This window comes from Ursus arctos, unplaced genomic scaffold (assembly GCF_023065955.2).
Source record: "Ursus arctos isolate Adak ecotype North America unplaced genomic scaffold, UrsArc2.0 scaffold_20, whole genome shotgun sequence".
Classification (NCBI taxonomy): domain Eukaryota; kingdom Metazoa; phylum Chordata; class Mammalia; order Carnivora; family Ursidae; genus Ursus; species Ursus arctos.
Window position 1 is genome coordinate 7,986,676 of NW_026622875.1, and position 22,968 is coordinate 8,009,643.

The window sequence follows — 22,968 nt, forward strand, 5'->3', positions numbered from 1 at the left end:
ATTTGCTTCATTTCTTAAATTCCACATATGAGTAAAATTATGTGGTGTTTGTCTTTCTCTGAGTGACTGACTTCACTTAGCATTATACTGCCTAGGCACATCCATATTGTCGCAACTGGCAATATTTCTTTCTTTTTTATGGGCTGAGTGATATTCCATAGTATATCGTTTATATACATTATATATCACATCTTCTTTACCCATTCTTTGATATACACTTGAGGAGCTTTCATACCTTGACCATTGTCAATAACACTGTATAAACATAGGGGTGCGCATATCTTTTCAAATTAGTGTTTTTGTATTCTTGGGGTAAATATCCAGTGGTGGAATTACCAGATCATATGATAATTCTATTTTTAATTCTTTTGAGGCAACTCCATAATCTTTTCTACAGTGGCTGCACCAATTTGCATTCCCATCAACAGTACACAAGGGTTCTTTTTCTCTACATCCTCACTAACACTTGTTATTGCTTGTGTTTTTGATTTTAGGCATTCTGATAGATGTAAAATGGTATCTCACTATGGCTTTGTGTTTCCCTGATAATTAATACTTATGAGCATTTCCTCAAGTGTTTGTTGGCCATCTATCTATCTATATTCTGTCTGTATGATGGAAAAATGTCTCTTTTTTAGGTCTGTCCATGTTTTAATTGGATTATTTGTTTCTTTGGTCTCCAGTCGTGTAAGTTCTTTATATATTTTGCATATTAACCCTTTATTGGATATATCATTTGCCCCGTTTAGTAGGTCATCAATTTATTTTGTTTATGGTTTCCTTTACCACGCAGAAGCTTTTAATTCTGGTATAGTCCCAATAGCTTAATTTTTGTTTTTATTTCCCTTGCCAGAGGAGAGGTATCTAGAAAAGTTGTTTCTATGGCTGATGTCAAAGAAATTACTGCAATTTGTTTTCTTCTAGGAATTTTATGGTGTCACGTCTCCTGTTTAGTTCTTTAATCCATTTTGAGTTTATTTTTTATATGGTGTAAGAAAGTGGTCCAATTTCATTCTATAATTCCAATTTTTAAGTAAATAAATATAGGGCTATTTTAGTTAGCTGTGTTTTCTTGAATAAGTGGTGACAGTTTTTGTCCTTCAAGGAATTTACTCATTTCATCTAAGTCATCAGATTTATGGACATAAAATTTCCACAATATTTCCTTATTCTTCTTTTATTATAGCTGTAGAATCTATAGTAATGTCGACTCTTTTATTTGTGGTACTGGTAATTTGTGTCTTCTCTCTGTTTTTCTAGTCAGTCTTGTTAGAGTTTTTCAGCAAACGTATATGCCCTTTCTTCTTTACCAGCACTGGGAAATTAAAAAAAAAATTTTTGTTACCAACTTAACAAGAAAATAATTGTATCTTAGCCAAGAGGATTTCTTTGCTATCCATCTCTTTATTTCTGAATTCTTTTCAATTGTATATTATCATTTTATTGATGCTTTTAATTGTATAATTCTTTTCAATTATATAATTATCATTTTATTGATGCTATCTTTGTTCGTGAAATTTTGATTGAATTCCTCCTTTGTGCCAGACAATAGCCTCGTAGCCTAGTGATGGATTTCCTCAGATGAATTAAAACCTGGTCCAGTGTGACTGGAGCAGGGCTACCGAAAGCAAGAGTGGTAGGAGATGAAGTTGACACCATGGAGGGAGAAAGGGGAAGCTATCTTATACAGGGCTTTGCTGATCTTGAAAGAACTTTTGCTCTGACTCAGGTGAGATGGAGAGTCATTCCATTGCAGAGAATTGGGCAGAAGGCTCACATTTTGAGTGAGTCTGGAGTCCAGGTAGGCTTAGATGGGTCCTCTGCTCAGGGTGTCCCAAGTTTGCAGTCAAGGTGTTAATTGGGCTGTGTTCCCATCTGGAGGTTTAACTGGGGAAAGAGTCCTCTTCCAACTTCATTCAGTTTGTTTGAGGGATTCGATTCCTTGTGTTTGTAGGACTGAGGACCTTGGCTTATGCTGGTTTTTGGCTGGAGGCCACCTTCAGCTCCTAGAGGCCACCATAGTTCGGCAGGTGGGCTTTCTCAACATGACCAGTTATTTCATTGAACCAGCAAGGAGAATCTCTAGATTGTGTCTGTCAGCAAGATGGCATCTTATATAACATAAGGTAACCACAGGAGTAGCATGCCATCATCTTTGTCATATTCTATTTGTTAGAAGCAAGTCACAAGTCCTACCCACACTGAGGGGGAGAAAACTCCAAGGTATAAACACCAGAAAATGGATCCTTGAGGATCACCTTAGGCTCTATCCACTGTAGATCATGAATAATGCTGAGGACACAGAATGGACAGAATCTAAGATGTGATGGGATCATCGGACGTGAGTGGGAAAAGAAAAGAGAGAAACAGAGGATGATGTGCAGCTTTCTAGTCTGTGTGCTTGGTGGATGGTGAGGGCCCTTCACCAAGATAAGAACCAGAAGGAGGAGCTAATTTAGGAGACTAATGAGTTCTCTCAAATTTGAGAGTAAAAGATATTACTTTTACTATCATATTTTTAATCAAATTCTTAATTGTAATGAATCAAACTGAATAAACCTTAGCCACAGGTCTCTATTTCCCTGTTCTTAAAAAACAACAACAACAACAACAACAAACCAACACTTGATTCTCACAGTCCAAGCCATTTGCTATTTTGCTGAGCTAAAAGGGAGCTCCTGGATATGCCTGGGTATTTCTGTGCCTATAATGAACTTTTGCAAAGCTGGAAGGCTGAACACAGAAACGGTGTACCTGAAGGAGTGTCACTGGTTTTGGGTAGAAATATTATTATTAAAAAATGAAATTATCTAAAAATTCTGTGTTTACATGTAATTTACCCATTTAAAGTTGCTTTGAAATTTATGTATCTTCTATAAAGGAAGCATCTTAGTCCAACTTTGTGGTTAGAGAAAATGTTCTTCATTTCAAATTTAACCAAGGGGGTGGAGGGGGTAGTGGTGGGAGTTGTGCAGAAACAAAAGGAAAAAAAAAATAAAGATAAAACTATATTCTGTGCAACTAATTACCCAAAGGAATTTATGAAAATTCTGCATGGCTGGACAGAATCCGTGATCAGGTTCATTAAGGTCAAACAGAATGTGGCTAGGAACTACCAGACAAGTCTAGGTGGTTAAAGTGGAAGTATTTGGGGAAGTGAACACATTGTTGGTTAAGAGAATCAATTTGGAAAGTCACACTCTCAGGTACGCTGAATGACTACAGTCTTTCCCAGGCCTTTCCTGCCTCTACTGGCTGTCAGTGAAAGCCTGTGGTTGTCATTAAAGGATTTGTTTGTCATAGTTGGTTCCTAATGCACCTCCTAGTCCACTTCCTTTGTAAGGAACTGCGCTGGGGAGACTGGGATCTCACAAACTGGGATTCGGCCAATTTAGCCAAACAGAACTTTTTCAATGGCAAATGGCAGAAAACCCAGCGTAAAATCAGTTAAGCTATTAAGGAATTGGCTTACAGGGAAGGGTGGTTCATGTCAACACCAGGGGCAGCTGGTTTAAGTGAGTCAAGCAAAGTCACTGAAGTTTGGTTTCTTGGTGGCAATGTGGCAACGTCAACCAGACCTTCTATCTTCTTGTCATCAAGTCTAACAGGAAAGACTCTGTCCCCTCAAAGCCAAACATTCCTCTTTCTCATGACTCTCACTGGCCTGGAAAGGGTCATCCCTCATTCTCTAAATCAATCACTATGGTCAGGAGAACGCGATCTTTCTGATTGGCTAAGACCTAATGTATTCATGTGAGTGAACTCTGCCCAAAGAACGTTGCCTCCGAAGAGAAATTTGGGTACAGTTTTTACCAGAAGTGGGATAAGTGGATGTTGGGTGGTAAATACGGGAGCAAGTCCCCTTCTCCCCAGGAGAATGCCTTTTAATTGAGCCAGCAATTTATTTACATGGCAGCACAATTGCCAACGACATAGAAATACTGATATTTCCAGGTGTACACCTTACAAACCTTACTCTTCCCCACCACACTGCCGCACACACACTTAGTTTGACTGAAAACTAGTGAGAAGAGTCTCAGAAATATTCTGTTGCTTTACGTGTAGGCGAAACCTCGGATCAATAAGGGAGAAAGCCCATGCCATACACATAAAAGGGGAGAGGAGAGCCTCCAGATAGAACAATCCACTGGGTACTACCAATTAATTTATGCATTAGAGGTTTGGAGAGCATTCTCTTTAAAAGAGAGAGAGATGTAAGACAGCTCATAAGGGATCCCCAGTGTATTAGGCCTGAGAAGAGAAGTTCTATATTTGGATGGTGAAAGGAAGTGAATTAGCAATTTGGATTGGCGCAAGAAAGAACAGTGCCGGCTTGGAGAAATCCCCAGTGCTGGTTGGGATGCTTCATTCAGTCGTTCAGTGTTTCACTAACACTTTAGCCATTCTGTTTCTCTCCTGGTGTTTTCTTCCATGTGTTTGCTTTAAATACTATCTCATCCACGGCTTCCCTCTTTCCATTCCTCACCGAGCCTTTCCCTGATGCCTGCCTGATAAAAGGCTCCACATCTGATATTAACCTAAAACTTCCTTGATTCCTTAAAGTGAGTTATTCATTAACAGAAGCTAAGTTACTGGTTGTTAGGCAAATCTCCCAATTCTTGCGAACTACGGATCTGCTCAGAGAAGCTCCTCTAAATCTACTGTAGAAGTGAAGCTTTGTGCCAATTGTTAGCGCTAAGCAGAAGGTTGGGAGCGAGAGGAGAAGTTACTCATTTGCCTGATTCCACGCGGTGAGTCCAGGGGAGGGAATCAAGTGTATAGCCGGTTTGCCGAGCAGCGCAGGGAAGCGGGGCAGCTGCCGACGGGACAGGACGGGGCAGGACGGGGCAGGAAGGGGCTACCGGGCTGCCTCTGAGTGATCATGGGTGCCAGCCGAATGACTCTAAAAATCAAGCATTTTGCCTTCTATTTCCTATGACGGCCAGAGTTTCCTGTGCCCAGAGGTATGGCTGTCTTTTTCCCTGTCCTTTTGTTCAGCAAAACAAAAGCTAATTAGAGTAAATGTCAGAAGCTGCAGTGATGAAGGCGTGGGCTGAGGGAGTGGGGCACAGAAACTTCCAGGGCCTGGCTGATTATGCAGATAAAGCACATTTGGGAGTTGTGTGTCTAGCCCTGTATGCGTGCTTTTCGGTTATTAGGCTAAGAAAGCCACCTCTCTGTGGGTTATTAAAACATGTCTCTAGGCCTCAGGAGCAGAAGATTGTGCTTCTAGATTCATAGTATGTGCATTTTTGTTTTACTCCAAAACTATCTGGGCTCATTTCTATCTCACACTCTTGTTTACCTCAAGAAACATCTTGCAACCTGCAAAGAAAGTGGCCTTGACTGTGATTTTCAAAGAAAAGTCAGCAGCATCAGTGGGCTGAGCGGGCACCATTACTGTCTATTGTTGCTCTCATTTTTCCTTCTGATATTTTAGTTATCTTATAAATCGTAATTGAGTCAAACTAGTTTTTTGCTCTTTCAAATACATATCTAAGTTGCTATAGTGATAAACCACCGGATTCCATGACATGTTAAATTGAAACATGGAGGTTTTTCAATTTAAGGAACAGAAAAAATACTTAAGGCATTATTTGAATTGGTCAATGCAGGTGTTTAATATATGGAATTTAAATGTAAATAAAAACACGTTTAACATTGAATTTTCTTTGTAGTTTGACAGTTTGGGTATATTTTCTGGAAAAAGAAACCTACAAAATTGGAATTAAAAAATTATAGCAAGATATGTTAATTATTGATATTTTTATTGATATAAGATTTATTCAATTCATACCTAGATTTATATCAATTAAGAAAATGTGACCTGCAAGGTCAAAATTTATGAAAATAGATACACTGTGAAATCATTATTACAGATCACAAATTCTTTGTGTAGAAAGTTTGTTAGACTTGAAGATGTTTCCCTCATTCCCGAAGAAAGAAAATATTTCCTATCTGTGTTTCAATAAATTGCAATTTGTATTAAAAATTAAATGTTTCTTGAGCTCTTGCCTAAATAGGTCACCAAACCTAGTTTTTGTATGTGCTTATTTATAATTAGCCTGCTACAAAGTTGGACTGTATGAGTTCTAGAAAAAGACCAAGGGCTGAGTCCTTTTGCATCCTTTGGAATAACCCAGCCTTGGAGGCTTTCAGTAGAAGTGAATGAAGCAACATGTCACTGCAGAGGAAACCAGGAGACGCACAGGGAACAATAGACATCTTGTGGGAAGGGCTGAAATGTATGCGGCCAATTCCCATGGGAACGCCTGTAGCTCTTTCACACTGTGTGAAAAAGATGCTCCTTGAAAAGAATCTTTAATCCTTTCTTTCAAGGGAAAATCTATCTGAGAACTTTATTGAAAGTTTCTAGAACCCAACCAGGTCTAAGTTAGTCAGTGGGCATTTATAATACAGGTGAATAAAATGAGAAGATTTTGATGTGCAGTACTGTTGTCCAAAGCATACTGTAAATAAATATTGCTATTCTAGAATTTTCTAAAGTGAAGAAACCAGAGAATACCCTAACCCCAAGCTGGAAGCTAGGGGCTAATTTTCTCAGAATAAGTTGGCTTCCTGAGTTAATTATGGTTATTGAAATTCCCCCAAACAGCTTCAGCTTTTTCCACAGGTGGTATAGCCTAATAGTGGGGCAATCAAGTCCACCGGTTCATGTGCATTTTTATCTCATTGATCTACTGATGAATAATAGAGTAAACCAGCAATGTTTTATTAGTGCTCATTGAGTGCAGGTCACCTTGAAGAGTCATAAAGAACTTTTCCCTCTGGTGCCCTGGAGGGAATTATACACTTCATTCTCACGAATAAATGTGGGAGTGAGCACTCCACTTACATAGAAGGCTCAGGTATTTGGAGTATCCAGCCACAAAATGTCTGAGACGCGTTGTATTTCAGTCCATTTCCACTCTAAAAAACGTCCAGTTACTGTTTAGCCATGGTTGGGGGTAAGCCTGCTGTAGGGGGTAAGGCTCTCTCTCCAGGGAACAAGACTGCCAGAAAAATCAACAGGGACCCTTTCAAGATAGTGCATAAACTACCCAGATTTAGGTTTGGGGAGAGTACGGCTAGGAGATAGATATGACCCAGATGGAAGAGACCTACACATCTTTAACATGTGAACTCAGAGCTGGACCGCAGTATAGCGGTGTGTTAGCTCTGGAAACGGATGGCCTAAGGAAAACGACCACAAAAATAATGACATCATTAGGGATATGATTGCTGTTATTCTTGTGTGATTGCTATACGCTGGGTTCTATGTTGAATGCTTTACAGAATCTCATTAAATCTCCCAACAACCCATATCACAATCCTCAGGTACAAATAAGGAACCTGAGGCTCAAGGAGTTTAGTTAATCAGTCCCGATTTACCCGGCAGGTAATGGCGTAGAGGAGCCCAGTTGGGTCTGGGTTCCCACACTCTCACCACTCTGCTCTTCTTACTGGATTCCTAGAAAATGTCCAATTCTGGACCCTATACTCCTTTAAACATGTAAGAATATTGGATAAAATCTAGCAATAAGAACCATTAATAATGATTAGAGAATGAAGAAGAGGGAAGGCTAAAGAAATAGAGTCTGTTCCTTTAAAAGAGGAAACTGCGTCACTATCTGTAAGCCAGAAGATTACCAATGAAAGGCTACACCTACTCATGGATGACTGGATTCTCCGTTTTTATAAAGCAAACTCTTCAAAGGAATTCTCCATATGTGGATGGCATAAAAATGTGATTGATCACCAAATGTCTAGAAAGGCCATTCCCCTGGAACATATGACCTGGTTCAATGGCAGGTGTGTCGTCATTCGGACCACACGCCTTTGCCGGGAAGCCCTCCTGGGAGTCTCATCGTCGTGATCACACAAATGAATTGGTCTGCAGTGGAGCTTCCCGTACGTTTTGCCAGCAGATAGGTGATTTGATGGCCAGTAGACCCGCTATAAGGACAAATGAGAGGTAGAGAATAATACAATGGAAAAACGTGTTTTCTTTAAGATTTATTTATTTATTTGAGAGAGAGAGTGCCGGTGGGAAGGGCAGAGAGAATCTCAAGCAGACTCCACGCTGAGCACGGAGCCCCTCAAGCCAGATCATGACCCTGAGATCACGACCTGAGCTGAAACCGAGAGTCCCACGCTTGACCAACTGCACCCCCCCAGGTGCCCCTAAAAACATGTTTTCTTAATGCACCATTAAGCGTTGAAACCTTTAAGTGTTGAGAGTTCCAGGATCTTTTTCTCCTGTAGAGAGTAAGATTAAGCAAGATAAACATTTTCTCTGAATGTCACTGCAGTATTTAAAGTACAAATCTGACTTAAAGTGCAAATCCAAGTGGATTTTTAGGAAGAACCTCCCAGTAAAGAGTGGGAGGAAAAAAGAGGGTATGCATTTTTGTTTAGTGACTCATTCGTTTTCAGCAGCAACTTCCTGCATCCTTAAATTTGCAATATTAATCCAGAGGCAGAACAAGAGGATCACTGCTTTAGGAGCTGTGACTCTTACAAGACAAATGCTCAGCGTTTCAAACTCTGGGTGTGAAATCTTGAGAGGGAGGGAGGTGTTCGTGAAGCTGCAGTCCTCTCTTCCCCAGGTTTTGTGAAATGGCTCCAATAGCCATTCCATTCACCTGCTGGAGTTTCTGTTGAAACTGTTCCTGTGTGGCTTTTTCTATCCCCCCCTTCTCACCCCCGTTCTTCCCGGGGAAAGTATAGATTTTCACGAACACAGAGGGTTTTGTGTTCTTTGTTAAAAACAACTTTACTTTACTGGGGCAGGCTTTGTGTTTCACCCCCGGAAACAGAGCATTTCTCTCCGAGGCAACTCTCCACTGGGCGAGGTGCAGCCTGTCACCTGACCGGCTCTGGAGCTGCCGGTGGTGGCATCAGGCTGCATTCCTTGCATTCTTCCAGCGGCACCAGCAGCACCGCAATGAGCAACTTCAGGTTCCCTGAGCTGAGTGGATTCCACTCGCCGTGCCCTCGGCGTCCGTGCTCCAATCTCCCGCCCCGTCTCAAACATACAGCGCACTAACAGCAAGCTGCCCGCCTTTGAAGAGTAGCACGCAGGTAAAGCCAGTTTGTGGGGACAGCCGGGACTCCCTGAACTGTGTCACGCGTGGCGCATAATCATTTTTGTGTGTGGTGTCTGCTTCTCTTTACAGAAACTTGACCTGCTTAAAAAATAGATACTAAATAAGGAGAAAGTGGGCTTCAGGTTAGGGTCCCTTAAGGATTAGGGAAGGAGATTAGGAGAGCAAAAGCTGGGAGTAAGAAGGAATTTTAGAAGCCAGTTTTTGTAATTCCAAGAGTGCGAGATTTGAGGCTGACCTACTTGGTTGTGAATCTTGGCTCTGTGTGTAACCTTCAGCGCGATGCCTCACCCGTCCTGCTTCCCCTTTGGTAATAGTATCTGCCTGCTGGGTTGATGGGAGAGTGGAGAAGAAAGTATCTAGCAAAGAGCTTGGTGCATAGAAAGCATCTGAGGTGCACACATATGTGCATTCGTGTGCACATGTGTGTGCTTGTGTGTAGTCGGTGGGCGTATCTGTCTATGTGGCATTCACGAGGCCAGGAAGTTTCTGCGAGGATCAACTTGAATTTGATCTGTCTCTGACCTTCTCTGCTATTGCAGAGAGATCAGCCCGGGAAGCCGGACACCTGAGCAAAACATTGACCAGAGCTGCTGACAAATAAATAACGTGCCTTGCTGACCCTGCCCCAGGCAGGGCGGTGTAACGTACCATGTGGGGTGCTCTTTACATGAAGACCGATGGAAGCAAGGCAGCTCAATCACTATCGCACATGCTCATGTGTGCGGCCGACAGGGCTTTGTTCCGGGAGACCGACTGCCTCAGTTCTGACCCTGCAGCTTACTCTCTGGGTGTTCCTGGGCCGGTTGCTTTCCTCTCCCAACATCAGTTTCTCATCACATGGAATTGTCGTGAGAATTAAGTGACTCAGTCCTCGGGAAACACGCGTTGTAGTGCCTGCCACATGGTAAACACCTGCTAAACATTAGCCGTTGGTGTCATGATTTGACAAAGGACCCTTTTATGTGTTATTAACTTTGATCTTCCAAACAACCTAGTGGATAGACGAGGCATGCATTAGCCCCATTTTGCAGATAAAGAAACTGAGGCTCAAAGAAGGGAAAAGCAAGAACCAAAGGTCCAACAACCATTGAGTGGCCAGGCTAGGACTTGAACCTCAGTCTGCAGACAAGCAGTTGACTTAGCGTATCCTCAGCCATGTGCATTGAATGAAACCTATCCTAAAGTGTTTGGCCCCAACACCATTTCCTTCACAAAGCCATTCCTTAGCATCTTCCCCTAGGAGACATCGCTCTCTCCCTTGTACTTCCTCAAACTTCCTTTTATAGGACAGAGGAGACTTTTCTCTGGATCATCCTCGTGTTGTGAATGTTTGGTGTAAGTCTCACCTCTCCCTACCCCACCCTTGGTTGTGTGTAAGTTCTCATGGACGGCGGTGTTTTGAACAGTACTGTTTTGTACATGATGGACACTCAAGAGTACCAGCATGACTGTAGGGCTCCGTACCAGGGGTCACTGTAAGTGTGGAGAGCAAAGAAGGAGCCTAGGGAAAGCCTGGGGTGCTCCTCTTACCAGCATGGGTTTCTGCTCCTTCTCAGAGCTCCAGCTGCGCTATGTCTCGGGCAGCTGACTCTGCTTCAGGAATGACGAGATATTGACCAACAAGCTGGCTGGTCAAGGTGCAATCATTTCCAATGTCCATCCAATGTCTTATTTTCCTGAATGTTATTTCACTGAGACCCTGTCACTGCAAATGTCTGAGGCTGGCGGGGGGGGGGGGGGCGGGAAATGTGTTCAGGGGAAAATTCAGGAAAACGCTGTCCTGTTTTTCCTGTAGATGCTGTATTCCACCCTTCTGCCTTTGCAAGGGTGCATTCTACTTTGTAGGGCTCTCACTCTGCCCTCTCCCCACCCCCCAAAACTCTCCTCCTCCCTCCATTCCCAACCAACTCTCCTACTTTTCTCTTTCTCTAAGCTTCTCTTCGTTGTGACTTTCCTGCTGTCTGGTTGACCTAAATCCCAGGGCATAGATGGGCAAGCATACAGGGTCCTTCCTTTCCTCAGTGTAGGAGGGAAGAGAAATTCATTTTCATGCTTTATGACCCCACCCATATCTTCATCTTCAAATGTTAATAATGCTCCGAGAGCTTTTACCCCTAACAGTAGCTTCGCATGGAGCCCTACGTGGAATCAACATACCGTAATGGTCATGAACTTGGAGCCTAGCCCTGGAATCTCTGGGTCCAAATCCCAGCTCTCCAGTTTTGTAGCTGTGCGCCTGGGGCAAGTTATTACTGCCTCGGTTCCTCACCAGTAAAATGGGGATAAAATATCCTCCTATAGTTATTATGAGGGTTAAGTGAGTTAATGTTTGCAAAGCACCTGGATCAGTGCCTGGCATGAAGGCAAGCATATGTCAGTATCGGGTGTCGTTTTTCTGGAGCTGGTAGATAGCGCAAAAGTTGCATGTAGGTAATATTGCCCTTGACTCCCCTTCAGTGGACTACAAACTGCACTGATACAGTTTATTTAACTGCGCACCTGGTGAAGGATTGGGCTTGTGTTTAGAGACCATATTGCGTGGAGAGCATGTATCTTTAAACTTTAACATTGCATTCAGCACACAGAGGTGCCTGCACAGTGACAGCTCAGAGGGGAGGTCTGAGATCCCCCAAGGGAGCAGCAGACTCCCCTCTCCCTTTCACACTCATTCTGGGGACCACATTCCAAGTGAAATGCTGGGCAGACCTGCCTATTGCTTATATTCTTATATTAAATAAATCACCCTCAGCTCTCACGCTCTGAACGTGGGTCTGCATTTGTAAGTTTCATGCGCTGACTCCACTTCATTGTAAACCATGGGGGAAGCCCACTGGCCTGAAATCAGGAGCAGAGCACTGCTGTAGTTACTACGGAGCCTTCGGGAATCATTAAATAAATGATGGCTAAGGTCTCTACCAGTGCAAATGGTCTCATAAGGGAGCTGATGAGAAAAATCAGATATTTAATTTGTGCCATTGGCCTTCTCTCTGTGGACTGTAAATTGAGTAAGAAGTACAGTGGGACTTTATTATTTCAACCGTGGGAATAGAGGGAAGATTGCCTGATCCCAGTGTCTTCCTTCTTTAGCCTGCATCGCTATGCAATCACTTTCGAGTTTAGTGTTCAAGTTCAAATTCACACTCATATTCAGCAGAGGTCTATGTAGTCTCGTAGTCCCAGGCAGAATCCTTTCTTTCATTGCTACTTGTTTAGAGAGTACATATGAATAAGGCAAGTATTGAGACCACCTATTGGACGTAGGGTTGGGGGAACTTCTGTTGTCAGTATAGGAAAGAAACCCAGCCAAGAAGGCAAGCACTGGTCTCCCTGTCCAGGAAAAAAAGAGAAAACCAGGCAGTGGTTCTAAGAGATGTCTTCTGTGTTCCCTCTTCCCTTTCATCGCCCTTTTCTGTTTGGTTTCCATGGGAATCTGTTTGGGGGGAATCTGGCAAATGTTGGGCGTATCAGTTGCTTGTCCACTTGTTTCCTCGTGGCATAGAGAGAAGGAGAAGGATATAGAAAGGAGAAAAGTAAGTGTGAGGGTTAAGCAGCTTTTTAAGATTCACAGTAAATTCTAGAGAAACCTAATAATTTTTAACGAGATCTTCTGGGGAGGGGAGGGGGGAAGAAAACAAGGGAAGAGCTCATTTGAAGGTCATCAGGTCTGGATCTGTTACTCTCTGCACATTTCCAAATGTCTTTTTCCCCCCTCCCTGCTGGGCACCAAGGTTATATTGGGAGCTCATGCCATTCTACTGACAGTTATATTGTATCATTTGTTTCTTTTCCAGAGAGAGTCAAAGAAGACCTTAAATTCTGGAGAAAAATGACCTTTCAAGGAATACAGAGTATACTTCCTGCCGCATGTTTTTGTCTTACTAACCTCTGATGACTGAAACATATGGCCCTGGGCCTGCAGAAAGTCCATTGATTATCAAACTCTTCATCATGCATCAACTGTTCAGACTGGTTTTAGGACAAAAAGATCTTTCACGAGCCGGGGACCTCTTCTCCTTAGATGACTCTGAGATTGAAGACAGCCTGACAGAAGCTTTGGAGCAAATTAAAATAATTAGCTCATCTTCGGTAAGTAAACTAGTTTTTAAACTAGACACCTGAAATGACCTATTTCAGAGCCGAATGAATGCACATATGGTGGGGGAAAGGATCTTTGCAGGGGAATGAGGAAGGACCTCTTAATGGTTTTTCCTTTTAAGTCTGCTCTGTGGTTTAGTTTGGCGTCTAAGGAATAACACCAGGGCAGTCATTGACTTAGGGGGGCAGTGAGGCTGCCTTCTGCCCACTCCTGGAGACCAGAACTCTGGAGATTGCAGACCAGAGTGGAGTTATCACAAGAGACTTATCTAAGGGCTGTTTTTCTATCCTTGAAATAACACGGAGAGAAGAGGGAACAAGTCCCGGGAAAAACAAACAAGCCAGGCTATACAGTAGCAGCATAACGAAGCTGGGTGTGTGGAGGAGGATGAATAATGAACGAAGGCAGGATGACACCTCCTGCCACACAGGTAACATGAGACAAGGACAAGGATCACTCTGTTGCCAGAAGTGACAGTTGCCCAGGGCTTGATAACACTGATTCCATGTATTTCTACATAATCTCCATTAAAAAAAAAAAATCTCTCGTTTTATTCCTTTTTCTATACCCACCCATTTAATTCAACTCACCCATCATTAGCCCCCAGTGTGATCAGACAAATTTAAAATCCCCAACAGCCCTCCCATTCCTTTGTTTCTCCTCAATGTCAAGATTATATATTCTGAAAGCATTTCCCAGAAGGGGGTGGATGTGGAGTGCCCAGGGTGGTTTGCTGTTGCCCTTCTTCATTGTGCTCGGACCCTCCATGAGATTAGTCCCATTTCAAAGGCCAACTCTCCCGAGCATCTCTTGCGTTCTCCCAGCTCAATAGCATTTGCTAATACTTGGCACAAACAGCCCCCGGGCAGAGGAAATAGACAGGACTTGAGCCATAAAATGCTGAATTACCAAATGTGTGCACATTTCACGGATCACAGCTTTCCTCCATGTTTTAATGAAGAGATGTTTAAAAGGCATACCAGCAACCAGGGCGGCTTCCTCCCCAAGACTGTCAGCCTGCTCGCTTATTGGCTGCCGTGAACACACCAAGTCCCTCCTGTGGCCAATGAAGTCATTGCCCAAACACTCTTGTCTCAGCTTAATGTCTTTGACAGCAATTATGTGTCCACATTTTTTTTCCCCCAGAACTTTAATCAACTTAGTCTGACTCAAAAACACAAAGTATTCCTGGTACATTTCCACTTTCTGGGCAGGATTTGTGTGCTCTTTCCAGCAGCCCCTTCCTTCACACTCCTGTGGAAACGAATTGGCTGAATATGCCACTGATTTTCATCTAATCTAATAGGAAAAAAAATATATATATACATGTATGTGTATATATATGTATATATACACATATATATACGTTTCCTGAAGCCTATTTCCACTAGGGGTCACTACTGTCAGAGATTTGTTTGGTCTTCTTCATCAATTGCTTATTTTAATAGATGTCAAATTCCGAACCTTAGGACCGGTGAGTTCTGTTATATATCCCCACTCTTAACCATCAAGGCAGGCATGTCCCTTGTCACCAGCAGCACCGTGTGTCCTTTAAGCCCCCCGATCAGCATTCCACCAGACCAGTGGGGCTGGAGAGCCAGTAGTTCTCCTGTGGTCTTCACCTGCTAACTTCATTCACCTCTCACTTCTTCCATTTCTCTGTCTGTAACAGTGGCATGAGCAGATGGGTGGCAGAATAAAAAGAGTTCGTTTTTAGAGGGATTGCGCAGATCCATCCATTTTTCTGTTACTCAATCCTAGTTATAAGTGTGTCTCAGTGTGGAATTCCTTCTCCCGCTCCATTCCTTTCAAAGCCAGCTCAAGTTTCAGTATTCCCGAAATGGCTTCTAGTGGTTCTAGTGCTTAGTGATTACTCCTTTCTATAAATACATAGTTGTCCTTTGGCATTATACTCTGTTCTTATAGAAAACCAGCCATTCATATGACCTCCTACATGGCAACTTCTGCACTAGGGAATCCCAGATCTGTGTTTTCAGTCTTGCTATCTCTCCCTCCGCCTCAAGCCCGTCTGTGTTGATATCCATCATCTCAAACTCTATCTATCTGAATTAGAAGTTATCATCTTTCTTCCAGCCATAGTATCACTTGTTTAGATCTCCAGGTTTGCAACCTGGAGTCACTCTTGACCTTTCTCTTTCACTGTCTCCTTTCCCTGTTGTTCTGTGGACACTACCTGAGAAATGCCTCTTCGCCAGCTCCTTCTTTTCCCTTCCTGCTGCTATCACCCTGGCTCAGGCCTTCAAAACAGTTGATCTTCTTGCCTTTGGTCTTACTGTTGTCCAGTTCAATGTACTAACAGCTACCCAATTAAACTTCCCAAACAAGTTTTTATTGCTTGTACCCCATTGTTCAAAACCTTTCCATGATGCCTCAATGCCCATGACATTCAATGACCAATGCCAGTGATGAGTCCACTGAACGACCATGTCTACTCTATGGCTCACCTCCCTGTTAGCTGTACCCCATCTTTCCTTATTAGGGCTTCCCTAAGGACCCTGGATCTCGGTCACCAATTCTACTTCTCAACTCCTCTTTACAAACAAAGAACTGGAAGGGATCTTCTAAATCATCTTTTCCAACTTCTTTCCAGCACAGAAATCCCTTCTTTAGGATTCCTGACAAATAGGAGGCCTCTCCTTCTACACTTGCAATGATGAGAACATAGTAAGTTTCTGATTTTTTTTTTCATGCTCCTAACTTTTTCCTTTCATAAATTTCCCTTTGCCATTGCATGAAGCCTCAATGGACCCTTCAGTCAGTTTTCTGCCTTGCCCTTGCCAGGAGAGCAGAGAGGGAAGTGGGGACACCTGACTATGCCAACCAGAACTTCTTTCCTGTAGTTCTAGGAAAGAAGTCAGCAGAGGGTGATTTGTCATGAGGATGGTGCTCCAAAGGGATAGTCCTTTGTCATGGTTATCCAAACTTACTTTGTGGCTTATGGCCAGTCCTAACCTACAAAGCTTTAGACAGCTGTTCCACCGTCAGAATTTTAAATTGTTAGTGTGTTCCTCCTGTTGGCCAGATGAAATCTTACTCTTTGTGTTTTCTATACATTGTTCTTTGGTCTGTTCATTGCCCCAACAATCAAAGGAGCGTAACTCTGTTCCTACAAGAACTTTAAGCTTATGAAGTAGGTATCAGGGATCACCTCTAGCTTCTCTCTTCTCAGCTACACATCCTTGGTGTCCAAGTGTCCCTAAGTTTTTCCATGACAAAGAAGGAGCCTATGGCAGAGAAAGGTTACAGCACCTCACATTTCCAGACGTAGGTCTGGAAGCTCAATTTTGTCAGTACATGACAAATGCTATCCAAATCATGCTATCCAAATGCAAGACTCAGAGGTACAAATTAGAATGCCGATTTACCAATTTACAATGAAAATTATAATTCACATCAGTCAGAATTTGTGTGCTTCCATGCGGTCCTCACCAAGTGTGTACCCAGTCTTTCTCTAGACAATGGGTATTATCATTGATTAAGTTTCCTCCTCCTCCATTAGAATCCTGTCCAGTCCTAGCTCCCTATATTTAACTTACCTGTAGTCATTCATGTACAGATAGCTTGTTGGGTTAGCCCAGGAGCAGGTTAATTCCACTCATGCAAGTGGATTTTTTTCACTTAATCCTCAAAGGGCAATCTTGTTTCCATATTCTTGGAGGACGCCCCATTGTAGCTCCCAAGTACTGCCCACATTCTCAACATTCTGGTTTCTTTCCCCTGGAATCTTCCTAATTTGTTATCCTAATTTATCAATGCCAAGTACTTAAACCAATTGGTTGGAACAATTGCTGATAATAGTCAGATACTCCGTTTCTAAAATTTCTTTTCGACAGTAACATCACACAATTGGCCACATTTATCCTGCCATGTACCAGAACCCTCAGCTTGAATCAAGGCTTGTAATTAGAGAACTTGAAAAAAATTGTAAGTGTATTGTGTCACATTTTAAACCAGTAAATAATATTCTTGTCTTCAGGCCCTCATTCCAGGATATTCATACTTTTTAAAAATTATGATTCTGTCCAATATATTAGTTCTCATTCCCATCTTTGTAGAATCTGAAAATTTGGTAAGCAAGTCTTCGATCCTTTTCCTAAAGTCACTCACACAATCACTCAACCTTCCTAGATTCCATTTTACAGTCCGTGCCCTCTTTTCCACTAGTTAGTCCAAAACACTGCTGGGAGATAGTTTGTCCTTACGCTTTGCTTTGAAAATGTGACTGCTCACTCAAAATTCTCCCCAAGTTCCCCAATGTGCCTTTAAGTTTCGTCTTTTCATTGCAAGTCCTTTCTGGACTACTTTCATCTCATAATCATTTCTTCTACTACCTTGGCTCTCCTCCCAGACTACTTCATCCCTGTCTGCTCATCCTCTTTTCCTACTCCCATTCCCCCTTACCCACTATGTTGCCTTGCCTAACCCAGACACCCACCTTCCAGTTCTCTTTAACTTTTTTTTTTTAAACCAGTACAGAATGTTTGGCATATACAAATTGCCCAATTTTAAAAATTAGATAAAACTGAAATCACCTGTTTCTCTCTGCCTCAAAGTCTTCCCTTTCCTCCCAAAGTGACCAATATCCTGATGATGGTATTTATCCATGAATGTTTTTATTTCTTTGCTGCACGTGCATAGCAGCTACACGTGTTGCTCTTTTTCTGGTTGTTTCCTACTATTCTTTTTCTAATCCCCTCAGCTGTGTGATTAGCTGATTGTTTATTGCTGTCGTCGTTTGTTTCTTTTACTTTCTTATTTTTCGACACAAGCAGTTGAGACCCTAAATTTCTTGCCGGGTACCACTTAGCATCATCCCGCAGGTTTTGAGGTAGAGTATTTTCATTACAAATTCTAAATACTTTCTTATTTTGATTGTGATTTCCTCTTGGACTCAGAAGAGACTTAGAAGTTTGTGCTTTAATTTCCCGAAGAATTTTTGTAATCTTTTTGTTGTGAAGTTAAAATGTAGCTGCATCGTAGTTGGCCAACGTGATTGGCCAGCCTCTTCTTAGGAGAGGTTGAGACTTGCCCTATAGCACAGTTTATGGCGAATCTGTGTAAGTACTAACGTAGCACTTACTATGTTCCAGGAATTTTCCTAAGAGCTTATCGCATGTTAATACATTTAGTCCTTTCAGTAAACTTCCGAGATAAGTGTACTAATAGTATCTCCATTATATAGATAAGGAAACTGAAGCACAGAGAGCTTAATAGTTGAACTCGTCCGAGATTATATAGCTAGCGAATAATCGAGCCGAGAATCAAGCCCAGACAATTTGGATTCAGAAGCCTCTTAGCCTCCACACTGTCCTGACTCTTTAGATGTTTGATTTGTGCCCGAGAGGCATGTGTATTCTCGAATTAGTGAGTATAATGTATTAAGTAAGTTGATGAAAGAACTCTTTTTGATTGTATTGTTGAAGTTCTCTATATCCTCACTAAATTTGTGTTTGCTTAGACAGCCAAGTGCTAAGAGAGGTGTTGAAAAATTTCCCACTATAATTTTGGATTTGTTGATTTCTCCTTGTAATTTTGTCAAGATTGCTTTATAAATTTGAGAGCTTTTTTAAAAATTGAAGTATAATTAACATATAATGTTATATTAGGTTCAGTACACAACATATTGATTCAATGATTTTATACATTACTCAGTGCTCCCCACAGTGAGGTTATCATCTGTCGCCATACAAAGTTATTATAATTATAATAATAATATTATTATTATAATTATAATATTATAACTATATTCCCTTAGTTGCACTTTTCATCTCTATGACATTTATTTTAACACTGGAAGTTTGTATCTCTTAAATCCCCTTATTTCACCTACCCTCCCACCCAGCTCCTCTCTAGCAACCACTAGTTCTCAGTATTTAAGAGTGTTTTTTTGTTTGTGTTCATTTGTTTAGTTCACTCATGGTGTTTGTCTTTCTCTGGCTTATTTCACTTAGTATAATACTCTCTAGGTCCATCCATGTTGTCTCAAATGACAAGATCTCATTCTTCTTTATGGTTGAGTAGTATTCCAGTGTGTGTGTGTGTGTTTTATTATGTATTAATAAGTTTAGAATTGTTCTTTAGTCCTTGGAGAAATTTTCCTCTTATTATTACATATTTTGCAACTTTATTCTGATAAATTTTGCTTGTTTTCTTTGGGGTAGTTGCCTGTTTTCTCTTTCTGTCTTTTTACTTTTTACCTCCCCATGTCCTTATGACTTAAATATAATTTGTAAACACCATCTAAGTAGATTTTTAAAAAATAATTCAAATCGAAAATCTGTCTTTTATTGGTAAATTTAGTCGATTTATATTTATCATGTTAAATTATATATTTGGATATATTTCTGCATTTTATTTTGAGTTACATTTCCTGATTTTCTAAATTTCTCTTTATCTGCTTTTCTCATTTTTTTAGTCGAATGACATTTTATCCTTTCATTTTCTACCTCTATTGGCTCTGTTGGTTTGAAAGTTACATTCTCTTTTCATTTTTTTAGTAGCTACCTTACAAATTTTAGCAAACATTGTCGCCATATATTATTAATTCCAAGGCAGCCAGTTTTCACCTATTTATAACTCTGAAATAAGTATGTATTTTGTAATTGATTCCAATCTTACAATCCCTGTTGGCCAGCTATTAAGCATAATAAAGTTGCCCTTGCCTACATGTTCATAAATTCTCGATAGCTTTTCATATTGTCAACATTCCATCTGAAGTAGGTGCAGTATTGTTACTACCAGCGTTGCATTAAATGTCCACTTAAGATGCTTCCAAAGCTTCTAGTCTATAATGTGGTACAGAAACAAACACTTATTGGGGATGCAGGAAGGCATGGAAGAGAGTACCAGAGTATAAATTTTATATTAGTGAACAAAACATTCATCATTGCAGGAATGATAGGAATTCCACATTGTCTGGCAAAATAATAGCTGAGTGTTTATGGAACCTAAAAAAAGGATATACTTTTTTGTTACTGGGATATTGGTAAAATATTGTCTATTATACCACAATAATTAATACAACTGAAAGCAGGAGAAACAGGCAATTCTCTTGGAAGACATGAAAGAAATTTCAAAGAAATAGGAGATGATCCAGTACCATCCATTTATGTTTTGCATAGAATTCTCTTTAAGACCTGATATAACCCACATTTTAATTGGCAGTCTTCTCTCTTTCTTCATAATGGAAGATCTTATAATTGACACCATCTTACATTTGTTGGATTACAATGATGTCTAAAATTATTCAATAGCTCTCTTCTCCTATTACCATCAGGACCTTGTGATATTTTCATGTCCCTCTTATATGTTGGTGTTAAGCAGCATTTTTTATTTCACCTTAATACCCTTGAAACTATTCTTTAAAATTACTGACATTTAAGAAAATTCACCCAATGTTTGTTTCAAGCACCTAACAGTTCCCCATTTTTTCCTCACTATTCTTTTTTCCCCATTGTCTTCTCTTTTTTCTTCTGCATCCAAGGTTCCACTTTCTGAAGTATACACATATTAAAAGTCCCTTCAGGGGCGCCTGGGTGGCACAGCGGTTAGGCGTCTGCCTTTGGCTCAGGGCGTGATCTCGGCGTTGTGGGATCGAGCCCCACGTCGGGCTCCTCTGCTGGAAGCCTGCTTCTTCCTCTCCCACTCCCCCTGCTTGTGTTCCCTCTCTCACTGGCTGTCTCTCTCTCTGTCGAATAAATAAATAAAATCTTAAAAAAAAAAAATAAAAAATAAAAGTCCCTTCAGTGGGGATCTAGTAGTGATAAACCCTCTCGATATTTGTGTTTTCTGAAAAGCTCCTTGTTTTGCCCTTAACTTTGAATGATGATTACCTGGGCATGGATTTCTAGCTGGGCAGTCTTTTTATTTCTCAGTAACTCCTATCATTGCTGTTATAAAATCTTTTGTCAGTTTGTCATTCTTTATACCCAATCTACTTTTTCTACGCTTTAATATTTTCTCGGTCTTCGGTGTGTTGTGTGGTTTCGCTATTATGTGTCCAGATGTGGTTTTATTTGTATATCCTTACTCAATCCTCATTGTGTTTTGTGAGTTTGAGGTTCATGCTTTTTGTCAATTTTGGAAATTTAAGAAATATTATATCAAGTATTCTTTTCCATCTCATTTTTCCTTCTAGAAATTCTATTTTTTCACTCATTTATGCATTCCACAAGTATTTTTTTGAGTACCTATTATCTTCTAGACATGGGACTATAATCATAAACAAAGCAGACAAAAAACACTGCCCTCACATCCTTCGTTTTATCTGATTTTATCCTCCATGCCTCTTGACCTCTTGTATTTTTCATCTCTATGCGATACACCAGGTTTTCATTTCCTCGGCTCTATATTCCCATCCACTGAGTCTTTTTTTTAGCTGTATCTTATCCACTATTTCATTTATTCACTAAGTTTCTCATTTCTAGAAGTTTCATTTGTTTCTCTTTAACATCTTTCTGTTCCTCTTAAAAGAGACTTAGTCTTTGTTCATAAGAAGAATTTTCCTTGATACATTGAATCATTTTCAACATGTAATTGCATAATTTGAGGTCGATAATTCCATTATCTGGTTTTTGACTGTCTAATATACCCCAAGTTGTACATGCTGACACGTGCTCATATTGGCTTGGTTCCAATGTTTTGTAAGTTCGGATTTTTAAATTTGGTTTAAATAGAATCTTACTCATGTGAGTACTGGATGGTTTTAGCTGAGTGTTCCACCCCTCAAAGTAGTTTTATGTTTGCTTCTGCTGGGAGCCCCAGTGACAATATCAGCTCTGGGATCATTGGTGCTGCGGGTGGTGGTGTTAGTGTCTCCACCTTGGAGATTCTCAGAAGGATAGAATAAGTAAGCTATGTATACATAACTCTTGAAAGCAGAAAAAATGATACACATATAAATATGAGTATGGATGCCATGTAGAATGTGACAGTAAGAGGAGAGTAAGTATACGATCTTTTTGTGCCGTACATTATGAAGTGGTTGTGAAATGAATGTATAAAAACATTGTAGCCACATAAGGAAATATTTGTAACTCACTGTCTGTTATAACATTCATCTGCACTTATTATGTGCCAGACACTGTTGTAAATCCTTTCCCTACATTAACCAATTTAATTCTCACAGGAGTAGGCGATAGATATTAATAATACCCCGATTTTAAGGACTAAGCTACTGAGGTACAGAGCTAAGTGAACGCTCAAGGTGGCAGAGCTGGCAGAGCAGAATATGGCTTTGAGCCCAGGCGGTCTGACCCCAGAGTCCCTGCTTCCACCTGCTATGCTCTGCCGTCTCTCAAGGAAGGGAGGGAGAAATGATCCTCAAGCTGTTTTCCCTCTTCTTTTCCAACTTCCACTCCTCCGCCATTCCCACCACTAAATACTTGATTTCAGACGTTCCACATTCCCTTTAGCCAGCAGGCCGTCCCCCGAAGACTGTTTACAGCATAAAGACGTGTGACTGGCTTACGGTTTATGGATGTTGATGTGGGGCTGTGGTGTCTGTGGCTGGGTGGGGGTGACCCATCCTGGTAACTAGACTGGGAGCAGCGCAATGTGTTGATTTTTCATTGTCCCACCCTCCCTACTGCTTTAGGGTAAGTTACTTAAAAATTAACAATGACCAGGCTACTGTGAGAATGAATCGCTAAACCCAGTTTGATATTAAAAATTCTGGTTCTTAGAAATTATTGCTTTTAATACACACAGGTACTGATTCGGTGTTGAACTCACACATAAACA

The 22,968-nt window shown here is 41.1% G+C and overlaps 1 protein-coding gene across 5 annotated transcripts in view; it reads left to right on the forward strand.

Annotated features, from left to right (window-relative positions):
- The first annotated feature begins 4,615 nt into the window (after positions 1 to 4,615).
- Positions 4,616 to 22,968, forward strand: part of VEPH1 (ventricular zone expressed PH domain containing 1) — a 223,822-nt gene continuing 205,469 nt past the window's right edge. Inside the window, exons 1-2 of one of the 5 annotated variants that reach the window (XM_057315872.1) lie at positions 4,616 to 4,751; positions 12,902 to 13,196. In XM_057315872.1, the coding sequence (XP_057171855.1) occupies positions 12,999 to 13,196 (198 nt within the window). In that variant the 5' untranslated portion in view covers positions 4,616 to 4,751; positions 12,902 to 12,998. Of the gene's footprint in view, positions 4,752 to 4,797; positions 4,965 to 8,539; positions 9,085 to 12,901; positions 13,197 to 22,968 lie in introns of those variants that run through there. The other 4 variants (XM_048216092.2, XM_057315874.1, XM_026497353.4 and 1 more) reach the window with 4 other exon arrangements.